General features: G+C 34.7%; 1 protein-coding gene and 1 long non-coding RNA gene across 2 annotated transcripts; both read right to left on the bottom strand.

Moving 5' to 3' along the window:
- Positions 1-4,885: 4,885 nt before the first annotated feature.
- On the bottom strand, positions 4,886-5,908 carry LOC143586492 (uncharacterized). The gene has a single exon (XM_077068032.1). It carries the CDS (start codon positions 5,906-5,908, stop codon positions 4,886-4,888), a length of 1,023 nt encoding a protein of 340 aa, XP_076924147.1.
- A 3,812-nt stretch (positions 5,909-9,720) lies between these two features.
- LOC143586484 (uncharacterized) lies at positions 9,721-12,450 on the bottom strand. The gene is made up of 3 exons (XR_013144715.1): positions 12,370-12,450; positions 9,913-10,115; positions 9,721-9,817 (listed from the first exon to the last, which is right to left on the bottom strand). It is a non-coding gene; the product is annotated as an uncharacterized LOC143586484 (long non-coding RNA).
- Positions 12,451-12,688: the final 238 nt, after the last annotated feature.

The following is a 12,688-nucleotide window of genomic DNA, read 5'->3' as shown; positions in this document are numbered from 1 at the left end:
ATGTCGATATCTTGTTTACTTTAACTCAGCTTTGGACATATTTTCGTTATGTTGCGAAGTCCTTATACCGTATAACTTAAAAGAAATAGTGGTTACTTATATTAAGTTTTATATAAATATTTATGTCCGTTTCAGTTTTCACTATTTTTCCTACACTTTTTCACACTCGACTCAGAATCTATCACAACACTACTGCCAGCAGTAGAGCACCATATTAGTGGTAACTTTCCACTAACCACCCATCTCATGTCGCAATTCAAGCCAGCTTTAAAAAATTTAACAAATGAATGAAAATACTATTTTTCACCTAGTAGGAAAACAATCTTTTCCAACAGTTAGATTTTACTACACACTATGAGAACCGAAGGTTAATTGTCTTTACTTAATCAATACATCGAAATAAATTATTCAATATTCAAGTGCATAGTTTGAACTCCTTTGTTACCTAACCACCAATGAAGCAATATGACAATACCTTGCCACCTACACGATGTCGTGGTTTGAAAAGTAAAAGTGTGAAGCATGCATGCGTACATCATATAATATGAACAAAAGTACCTTTTGTCGTAGTGTAACTTGTTAAACATATAATATATAGTATGTAAGTACAAAATAAATGGAACATTTGAAAGGAGGACTAAAATGAAAATTTGTTAGAAAATAAACGCTAAAAACGAGAATTTCTCGTAGTCTTATGTATAGGGATCTGATTTATAAGTCTCAAACATGAGGATAATTTTTGTAAAACGGACAGAAACGTGTTTGGTTGGATTGTTTTTTTAAACGATCAACAAAACTTTATTAACTTTTACACACCAAAAGCTAACAAGAAACTAGCAACAACACCCACATTACAATCAACATACATTTTTATCGATTATTATCATCACCCAAGACCATCCATTGCACCCTTAACCCAAACGTATACGATCTTTGCCATGCTAAGTTTAGATTCCTTGATCCTGTCAATCACCTCATACACCGAAACCGTTTTACTTTCAAATATCACCGAGTTTCTTGACTCCAAATACACAATATCATTGTAAGTCAAAACAAATGACATGGAACGCCTTAACTTTCCGTTTAGACAATAGCGAATACTTACATGTACTGTTCTAACAAATCACGGGTTGCGAATGCAAAGAAGGTCGATCCTTGCACCAATTCATGATAACACTCCACACCTTTCCGATGAACAAATTTATTTAATGTTATAATATTATATCACAAACATCCTGCTAAAAAATCTTTTAATTTTTTATAACTGGTGTTATATTTTATGTTTACCGTGTTAAAAGCATATGTTTTTTAAACAAGACACCGACTTTTTAATCCCCTTTTAAACACATGTTAAATATTTTAATAATTAAACATAAACTTTTAAATATGAATGATCTTAATTAGGGCTGTCAAAACTGTCAGCCGCTCGTTTATCGCTCGCTCGAAAATTGCTCGTTCGATTTCGGCTCGGTTTGGAAGTGAGTCGTTCGCCTCAGTCCGGTTTGAAAACAAACCAAGCACGAGCAAAGCCTCACTCGTTTCGGTTCGGTTCGCTTTTGCTTGAATTATTTTTTATTTTTTTATTTTTATATATGTTTTTTAATATATGTTTTTTAAGTGTATATATATAAAGATAAACTATATTTTATTTTTTTTTAAATTTCTTTATTTTGTGTTGACTTTAAAGTTTAATATATAGCTCTAGCTACTCGTTTTATATATACTTTCTTGTTAACTTTTTTGTTTAGACATTTTAGGGTTGGAAGTCTAGATATTTTAGAGTTGAAAGTCTTTAATTAATGATATTTTTTGTTTTTAGAAATTTAAAATTAAAAAAATTGTACAAAACCAAGCCAAACCAAACCGTCCGGTTTCAAACCAAACTAAGTTCAAGCATAAACATATCGCTCGTTTCTTAAAATTCAATCTGCTCGGTTCGGCTCTCTTTCAAACCAAACCAAGTATGAGCAAGTCTGCGTTCGGTTCGGCTCGGTTCATAAACAACCCTAATCTTAACACTAATTATGCATCTTTCAAACTTTTATCCTACCCTATAATACTAATAACAATTCTAGTCATTTCTCGTGGGAATTTTTTATACGATATAATTAACACACGTACGATAAGTGTAAAATAAAATTTACACTTTTACTATTTTTTTATTCATTATTACTCTTTTATAGAGATTTGATGTTAGAATGCAGAACGGGACAAAGACAACGTGAAATAATTGCCAATGTGCCATTTGTTTCAAAAGTTTATCTTGTGAAGGGAATCCATCAACATTCACATGTGTTTAATAATTCATGATCACCAATTATTCAGCAACGAGAGGAACGTGGATCAGCACAAAGTTGAATAGACTATAATATTATATCAAAATCGTGTTAATTTATTAGACCACGCGTACTCATATCAAATTGTGGCGTTTAGGCTTCAAAATACCAGGGGCACACCCCCCCTCTTTCGTTTTGGTAAAGCGTTTTGTACACAACGCTAGGAAGGCACAGATTTTGGGGGTCTTGTGAGAGAGAGGTAGAGAGGGGGGGGGGGGCTGAGGGTATTTTCCCACTACACCCACTTTTTGTAAAATGCCTAAAAGCTGACTAGGCGCCACATATTATAAAATGCCCGAGTATATCTAGTTTTACACATGATCTTAGTATGTATGTTAGTTTTCAACAATATATGATTGATGGTTAAATAAACTTTGGGTATCCGTAATGATTTCATAAAAAACTGAAAAAGACCTGACAAATTACTGCTACATAGGTGAAATCACTCGCAAAAAAGATATCGTACTACTTTCACAAATCTAATAAACTTAAAAAAAATATTTAAATTAAATAAATAAATAAATGTCCCATTAATTAAGAAAATTGATATAAATTGGATGAGGCTCAATGGTAAAGTACTCACTTTACTAGTGAGAGATAGTGGGTTTAAATCTCACCATCACCAATTTATATTGGAGATATAGGGATACCATGGTTTGCCAGGGTTCGAGTCCTTATCTCACCCGGTTTTACCGGCCCCTCTCTTTCGCGCCGTTTGGCGGGCATCGGGGTCGGGTTTTATCCAGGGAATCCCTCAATAGGTGGACCGCTAGAGGCTCCGTCCGTCCGGACTCGTGGCCGGCTCGGGCTAGCTACCTTTAGCCAATAGGGGCCGCATACAAAGTACTCGATGTTACTTAGTTGGTTGTTAAATTTTTTTTTAAGAAAATGGATGATATGACCTATGAGTGATGGTGATTATTAGAAACAGTTTTGAGCTAACGGCCCACACCTGTGTGGCTTCGCCTCACGTCATGGCTTTAAGTCTATAACCACTCATCCAAGGGCAACGCTCATTTTCTTCGTGTGGCTTCGCCTAACATCATGGCTATAAGTCTATAACCACTCATCCAAAGGCAACACTCATTTTCTTCGTGTGGCTTCGCCTCACGTCTTGTAATGATGCACGAGTTTTAAAATAGGATGTGTACGGTTTAGTTTGGGAGGGTTTAGGCTAAAAGCAAACCAAAATTAGAATATTCGGTTTTTGAATTTTTTAAATAGTTCGGTTTCGTTGTTTCAATTTTCTTTTTGGTCTCGTTTTTTTAGCCATTTGATCTTGAAAATTATAGGCTAAAAAAATGTTGACCGCAAATAATGAATTTAGATATAAATAGTTTTGTTAACTGTTGATTTATTGTTTCGATTTGGTTTGGATTTTTTGGTTTACGATATGTTTTTTTATGGTTTATTGAACACCCCTACTTTAAAAGGATTGTAGCAGGGGGGTTGACGCTGTGGCATAAGGTATGGTACAATATGAAAGTTTTGGTACTCTATGGAGTATGTATGTGATGTTGATATATTTAATAAATGTTATGTGTTAAACATTAGAGCAAGTGAATCAAGAACACCAAACACGATTTTGCATAAAACGTTTATGCGACTCTTTTCATTAATAGAAAACAAGAACAAAATACTTTCTACTCTTTCTACTCTACTAGAAATAAACCTTTTGATAGGTTTATATAACACCCACAATTCTAATCATACTCAAACTAGGAAACATAATTAAACTAGACTTCTAACTTATTTAATAATAAATAAAATATAACTATGACACCAAGTTATTTAACTTGGTCCCTGAACTTTGGATCTCCACCAAACCGCCCCTTGAGATCTTCCGTACCACCCTTATACTTTTCATATTATCCATTCGGGTCCTTCAAGTTGGTGTTGCTCCAAGTTTTACACTCCCTCTCAATACCAACTTTCATTTTTCCTCCAAGATCCTTCACACCATGTAAAGCTCGCACCTCTTTGAGCTTGATTCTTGGATTCAACTTCATAACCCTACCTTCAGGTTTCTTTTTCCTGGTTACAACTGTTTTAGTTTCGAGATTACCACTTTTTAAAGCTACATTACCGGATTTCAGATTGGAAACGACTTTTGCTTTCTTAACTTTATGACCAACTATCATGGTACTCAAAGCAATTCTTCCATCTTCACTTGATGCATGCTCCTTCTCGAACTTAACTCCTTCATTCGCCCGTTTATTCGAGTGTTTGTTCGGATCACCCGAACTTTGCATGAACCTCATGCAAACTCCAACGTCAACTTTGTTGGTTTGTTGATCTTCAACGTTTTCTGTTCCACCATGACAACCCGTAACATGAGACGGAACTACCTCCTCGTGCACTTCATTCAACATGGTTTCTTTCTCGTCTTGTTCGGTTACCGTCACGGTTACGTTTTGATCAACCGTATTTTCTTCTTCAAACACAATTTCCTCATCATCTAAATTCAAAATAACAATAAATGATTCCAATGTTACTTTCAACGGATTCGACTCTAGCACTACTTCCTGACTTGTCCACCAACATGAGCCTTATTCAAACCATTCATCTACCATATTCGGTTTGAATTCGGTATCAACTGTGTATTTTCCTTGAACCTCGGCCATATTAGCCTCCACATCCCACGATTCTTCTTCTTTAACCACAACTGCATTACCTTCCTCCATAGGCTCTCGACAGTATCTTGCCATATGTCCTTTTTGTCCACAGTTATGGCACCTAAACGGAAACTGCTTTGGTTGGTACCTTGATTCCTTGTCTCGGTTCTCTTCGTCCGATGAATCTTCTTCAGAGTTTTCAACTCGACCCTTCCGGTTCCATTCTCTCTTCTTGGGTCGGTCACGTTTCTCATTCTCCCAATATTTACTCTTGCCTTTCTCACCATCACGAATCTTATTTTTGTAGAACTGATGCTTCTCCTTTCTTCCAACATACAAGGCTTCGCTCTCGGTTTTAATCGACACCCCGGCTAACTGTTTTGCTAAGGCTTCTTGTCCGGCAAGAATATTCTCGAACTCGGTAATACTCGGTTGGGTCGCCCACCCTTGAATAGCGGTAACGAAGCTACGATACTCCGGCCTTAAACCATGAATTAGTATCCGCTTCATACGAGCATCGCTAACCCGAGACTGTGGATCGAGTTCTCCAATCTCGCGACACAAGTTCTTCATCTTACGAAAATATTGTGCGATTGGAAGATCCCCTTGGGAAACCGTCATCAACTCACCTTCGACTAGTTGCAATCGAGCATCGTTCTTCTTCGTAAATAAGGTCTCCAGTGTATCCCACGCTTGCTTTGGGTATTCGAGTTCTTGAATATGATCAAGAACATCATCATCCACGGTTGTCTTGATGATAAACATCGCACGGCCTGCTTTCACCTGCCACTTTCCGATACTACCGTTAATAACGTTTGCAAGTTGTCTCGTCTCGGTACCGTTCGTTACCTGCCAAAGATCTTGACCTTGAAGATACGATTCGATGCACGTCGACCATTGTTTATAGTTGCTCTGGTTAAGTTTCTTGATTCCTCCTACCATCTGTAACTCTGCCATTGTTTCGCATTCACTGATGTGGGTACAACTCTTGTTACGACTAGAAACTTACTCTAATCGGACTTTGAAATATTTAGCGGATTTGCAGCAAAAAGTTAATGACTACTTTAAACTCCCACAAGAAACAAAAAATAAACTTTATTATTATCCCTATATTTTGGTGATCTCTTACCTCTAATTATGTGCACCACAATCTGTGATGGTTATGTAGTTTAATTCACGTGAACACAGAACACAAATAATGTGTGTTGACTTTCTTCTCATCACAATTCCCAATCAATAAGAATGTGTCGAATTCTCCTTTTTGAACTTTTGGATGCACTCTAATCCCACCGACTTGTACTCCTTCAAGAATTGACTTTTGAACTTTATGGACTTTGTGGCGACGGTGGCACTATTTTTCACCAACAATAATCCTGCTCGTTCGAACAAACAACCTGACTGACTGGCTTTTTCGAAACTTCCGAATTCTTTCTCTTACTTTAACACCTTCTACCGGAACTTTAACTGCCTCCAATGTCTTTGATTGGAAGCACTACTTCAAATAATTTCAATCAAGACTTACTGCCGATCGAAAACACGAGCATGGATCGTTAGTCTCTGATACCACTTGTTAAACCTTAGAGCAAGTGAATCAAGAACACCAAACACGATTTTGCATAAAACGTTTATGCGACTCTTTTCATTAATAGAAAACAAGAACAAAATACTTTCTACTCTTTCTACTCTACTAGAAATAAACCTTTTGATGAGTTTATATAACACCCAAAATTCCAATCATACTCAAACTAGGAAACATAATTAAACTAGACTTCTAATTTATTTAATAATAAATAAAATATAACTATGACACCAAGTTATTCAACTTGGTCCCTGAACTTTGGATCTCCACCAAACCGCCCATTGAGATCTTCCGTACCACCCTCATACTTTTCATATTATCCATTCGGGTCCTTTAAGTTGGTGTTGCTCCAAATTTTACATTATGTTCCTCTAAATGTTTAAAAATCAGATGTCACTAAACGAGGTTAGCTATATGCACATCAAATTAGAAGGTGCTGAGGTTCGAGGGCGTGACTAGCACCGAGGCATACTTAAGTAGCGGACGACTTATATCTTGGCTATGTTTATGTATCGTTTAATTATGTTAAGACAATGTAATTTGTTTGTGTATGGATATTGTACCATCGAGTACGGATGATATTATGTTTTCTGTTCCACGGTTATAAATTTCCGTGTTTAAGAACGCATTTGTAAATTTAATCGCTGAGACACATGAGTTTAGAATGTTTTAATTTTTTCCACAATTTTGCAAAGCGTTCACGACCAAAAACTATTTTTAGATTTTGTTTAAACTGCCCCTCTATTATACGACGTTACGATCAACATTTTAGTTTTAGCTTATTTTTTTTCTTCACATATTGTTTCACCAATTAAATTTTTAGTTTAGTTTCTTTTAAAGTATTTTTGCAATTGATTTGTGGCCGAAATTGCTTTTTGATTTTAAATATTTTTATTCTTTTGTTACTAATTTGAGAACAATTTATTTTTGCTTTCTACGCTTTTACTTACGAATATATATTCTGCTATATTGGGATTGATTTGTACGTGACAAGTATTTTATTTTAAATTAACTTTTTTTCAAACGAGTTGCCTTAAAAGTTTGCAACGGCCGTTATTTTAAATTAACTTTTTTTCAAACGAGTTGCCTTAAAAGTTTGCAACGGCCGTTAAATGGTCACAACTTTTGCGTATGGACTATATATTTTCATTTTTTGTTCTTTTGTATTTTCACATATTTGCGATTGTTGATTATAGACCGAAAATAGATTGTTGCAATTTTATGATTTTGAGGAAGACTTGGTGTCATAATGTTAATAAAAAATTGCTCGGTGGTAGTTAACATATTGGTCCACTACAAAAACAAAAACGAGACTTCATAAGTACTAAAGCTGTCAAAATAAGAGGTTGGATACCACTTGTAAATAATCCAAGGAACATGATGGAGATAGGAACCACCAAAAGTACTAAAGAAACAAGAACTACTAATTCATCGCAGGGGTGAACTTAGTTCACAACTAGGGGTAGCTTTTCGTAGGTAGTGCATTTTTTTGTGTCGATCTTCATATTTCATTACTTCTGAGAAAATATTACGTTAGCATTATTTGTTTAAAGTCAACCAATTTAAAAGTTAAAATCAATTAAAGCTCAAGCAATGTTTAAAGCCCAAAGCAAATAAAAATCATTAACCTTTTTTTTTGTCTTTTGTTCGTAAACGAGAAACATCAAACAAAATTAAGCTCAACAGCCGCTTCCAGCCTTCCATGACCACCACCAGTCACCCATGTCCCTTGGTTGTCCTCTGATCACCGCCTCACCGGAACTCCACGTTGCAGCTGAGTAGCCAACGCATGGGGCCTTCGCTTCCACGGTCCGACTTTTACTTGTACAATTTAGGTATTTATCTAGACTTCTGCTTTATCTAAAATTAGAATTTTTTATTTGTTTGTATAAATTGTTAACTTACCATTGTTTATGGACAATTGAATGATTGATTATGGATTATTGAATATTTGGATAATGTAAATTGCAAATTGGAATTGATTTGCGATCTAGGGTTATGTCTAAATTAGAATTGATTAGGGATTTAGGTTTTATGTGTAAATTGAAATAGTTTATGGTTTAAATTTTGTTTAGGAAATTTGAAAGATGATAAAACAAAGTCTTATTAGCAATAACTTTAAATGAAAAAGGAAAGAAAATGATAGCGGTCCAACATCTAGTTCAAATATTCCAACTCCAAATTCAAATAATGATAATCATATGCAGGAAAGTGATAACATTGGTCCAATTATTCCCTCGGCTTTAAGTCCTTCAATAAGAAATACAATTGATTTAAATGATCTTAATTCGGGTCCTCCTTATTGACCACATATTGCTAGCTGTCATCCTAATCAACTAGATGACACAAGAAGAGTGTATTTTGTTAAAAAGGCTTCTAAAAACCACGAGGTTATGACTTTAAATGGACAAACTATCCTAGTGGTCGGAGGTGTTAAAATGGCTTTTCAACCACAATGTGTGACCTTGCTTGTGTATGGTGGAAATCGGAAAACACACAACTTTTTCTTTGGTTTATCGAATATTGAACCTAGCGCTGAATTTACGGTTGCAACCGCAATCATTGAAAGATATTTTTCTAAAATGAAGCTTATAAAGACGGATTTACGCAATCAAATGAGTGATAGGTATTTGAACAATATTTTAACTTGTGCGGTTGAAAGAGAAGGCGTTTTGATAAAGTTAAAGAAGATTATGTGATCACTCGATTTCAAGCTTTTAAAAAACCCAAGAGAAGAAATCTGCAATATTTATTATCGTGTTTATATTTTTATTTGTTTAAATTATGTGAATTTGGTAAACACAATTTTTTGAACGTTACTCATAAAATTGATGTCTAGATCCGCCACTTATATCATCAGCTAATGTATTTTCGAAAAGTCAAAAGCTAAGTGATAGGGGCTTTGTGAAATCTTCTGATAATAGGTAAATTTTTTGGGTTGTCACAATGGGACCGATACGGTCGAAATATTTACAAAAGTTTTTGTGTCACGTCTGTCCAGTTTTGTTGTAGTGGATTTAGGTAAACTTTTCATAATTACATACAACTTTACCTTGGAATAAAAATAGAAACAGTTATACTTATCGTTCATGAATTACTATCATTTCTCGTACAACCTGAAATAATCTTAAAAAAATGTAATGTTTTAATAAAGAATTATATACATTTGAACTTAATATACTTTAACTAATTCTTCATCAACTTGTGTTAAAATCTTCATGAGCATGCTTATTTTGATCCTTAACTGATTCAACCAACAACTCTATCTTCTCTTCTACCTCTTCAACCTAATCAAACCAAATTAAAACCAAAAAGTTTTATTTTAGTAACTTTCTAATAATCGAGATAATTAAATTACTAGAAATAAAATAACAATAGAAACCTCATGGAGGAAATCGTCAACCAAGTGAGCTTCTCTTGCTACTTCCTCAGCCACACCTTCCACGAACACGACGGCATTTCTCAGTTTTCCACCTTCGGGGAGATGATCTGCGACGTCTTTTGCAACCTTGTCGACCGTCTCAGCCACTTCCTCTATACGATCTACTATTTTCTCTGTTACTTCGACCACTGTATCAACTTCATCTACATGTGAAAAAAAAAAAACGTTTACAAAACTTTTTAACTAATTGTGGCAAATTGGATTTTAGTCACTTTTTAAAACTTGTTATTTAGTAACCGTGCATGCTTCTCATGAACAAGAAGTTGGTATTATCCTAAATGTTATAATTTGTTTTAAACAAAATAAATAAAAGTTAGGGACATACATAGTTATTTTTCTATTAGTATGTTATATTTTGCATTGATAAAATTCAGTTTGCCATTAAATGTCAAAAACCACAATAACCCACCCAATGCATGAAACTCATAAGTCATAAAGAAAATGAATGAATCTATGAAGATTTTTTTTTTTTATCTAAACTCAAAACCAAGGGCGTAGCCACTTTATAGGGGGGGTGTCCCCCGTCCCCTGTGAATTTTTTTTAGTGTTAATACACCGAAAAACTCCCGACCAACCCCTGTAAAATTTTGGCACCGACCCCTGTGAAACTTTGAAGCCGTATCTTGTATAATTTCGAGACGACCCCCATGATATTTTGAGACTAACCCTAACAAAAAATACAATGACAGTTTTATAAATATAATTATATAAACGTTATATAAACAATTTTTCCTATTAAATATGACTTTAATATTAACAAGTCCATTAGTCCAATATCCAATCCAATTTTTAAGCCCAAAACCCAATTCAAACCATACTCAATTTTTAGCCCAAAACCCAATCTCATTCTAACTTTTAAAATTTATTTTTTTGACCGCCTCTGCTGCATCACTTCGTCCTTTTCTCATCAGTCACTGCCTCACAGGAATCGGAAATTCCGACCAATCTCACGTCATCCTTGACACCTTATCTTCTCACACAATCTCATGTCCACTACTACGCTACAAATTGTTTCCAAGTTTTCAACAGGAAACAACCCTCACGTCCACTAAAATTTTGGCACCGACCCCTGTGAAACTTTGAAGCCGTATCTTGTATAATTTCGAGACGACCCCCATGATATTTTGAGACTAACCCTAACAAAAAATACAATGACAGTTTTATAAATATAATTATATAAACGTTATATAAACAATTTTTCCTATTAAATATGACTTTAATATTAACAAGTCCATTAGTCCAATATCCAATCCAATTTTTAAGCCCAAAACCCAATTCAAACCATACTCAATTTTTAGCCCAAAACCCAATCTCATTCTAACTTTTAAAATTTATTTTTTTGACCGCCTCTGCTGCATCACTTCGTCCTTTTCTCATCAGTCACTGCCTCACAGGAATCGGAAATTCCGACCAATCTCACGTCATCCTTGACACCTTATCTTCTCACACAATCTCATGTCCACTACTACGCTACAAATTGTTTCCAAGTTTTCAACAGGAAACAACCCTCACGTCCACTAAAATTTTTTCCATCCTTCCAGGTATAACATAATACATTCAATTTATGTCTAATTTAGTTTGGCTTTTAGATTTTTAGGTTTATGATATTTAGACCATGTAAAAAAAAACAAACATGAAAAATCGCCACTATTATGAGTATGATTGTTTCAATGCGGTTCTAGATTTGCAAATCCAAGAGTTTGGGGATCGTTTTAACAAGGTAACATCCGACTTACTTGTTTCTTTGAGTTATTTGACTCCTTGTGATAATTTTCGGGCATTTTCTATTCCAAAAATATTACAATTAGTCGAGTTGTACCCATATAATTTTGATGAAAGTGATAAAAGAAGACTGCCGGTTGAACTCGCGACATACATCGATAATTTGAAAGGAGATAAATGATTTAGAAACTTGAATGGTTTAGTAAGTCTTGTTCAATTAATGGTTCAAACAAAGAAACACCATTCCTTTGCATTGGTGTATCGTTTATTAAAGTTAGCTTTCGTATTACCCGTCGCAACCGCAACCGTTGAAAGATCCTTTTCGGCGATGAAGTTTGTGAAGTCCGATTTGCATAATCGAACGGGTGATGAAAATTTAAGCGACAGTTGTATTTGTTACATTGAGAAAGACTTGCTTGTCAATGTTAAAGTAGATGATATAATGGTTAGATTTCAAAAAATAAAAACTCGTAGTGAACAACTTTAATATATTTGTTATATAATATTTTGTTTGGTAATCCTACTTTTATATATATGACCCGACTCGACCAGATTCGACCCGACCCAGTTGGACCCGACAATTGTATTAGTACCGACAATAAAAATTTCCGACCCCTGTGAAAAAAATTTCTGGATCCGCAAGCAGTCAAAACAGAGTTCTTTTTTAACTTTTACCTTTAATTTTCAATAAATTGATCCACTTTCTACTGAAAAATGGCACGACCACTGCAGTTATTATTCCAATCCATTGTTGCCTGTAATGAAGAAATATATAAATTTAGATGCAAACTTTTAAAAAAAAAGGAGAAAATGTAAACTAATTTTATAAATATTCGTTCATAACAAATATAAAACTAAACAACTTATTTATCGAATCAAAATACAACTTGCCATGAACTTATGGAGTCGCCGGTTGGGGGAGGATGATTTCCGGGTTGCATGTTGTACACCAAAAAGCCTCTTGCTTGGCGGGAAGTGTGCAATGGCATATCTT

This window comes from Bidens hawaiensis, unplaced genomic scaffold (assembly GCF_021521415.1).
Source record: "Bidens hawaiensis isolate Kalapana, Puna unplaced genomic scaffold, B.hawaiensis_p1.1 tig00034679_1, whole genome shotgun sequence".
NCBI lineage: Eukaryota > Viridiplantae > Streptophyta > Magnoliopsida > Asterales > Asteraceae > Bidens > Bidens hawaiensis.
The sequence above is the reverse complement of the archived record's forward strand: the minus strand, read 5'-3'. Positions and strand labels throughout refer to the sequence as shown.

Excerpts from the sequence above, each read along its gene's own strand:
- LOC143586492 (XM_077068032.1), bottom strand. The coding sequence starts at position 5,908 with ATGGCAGAGTTACAGATGGTAGGAGGAATCAAGAAACTTAACCAGAGC.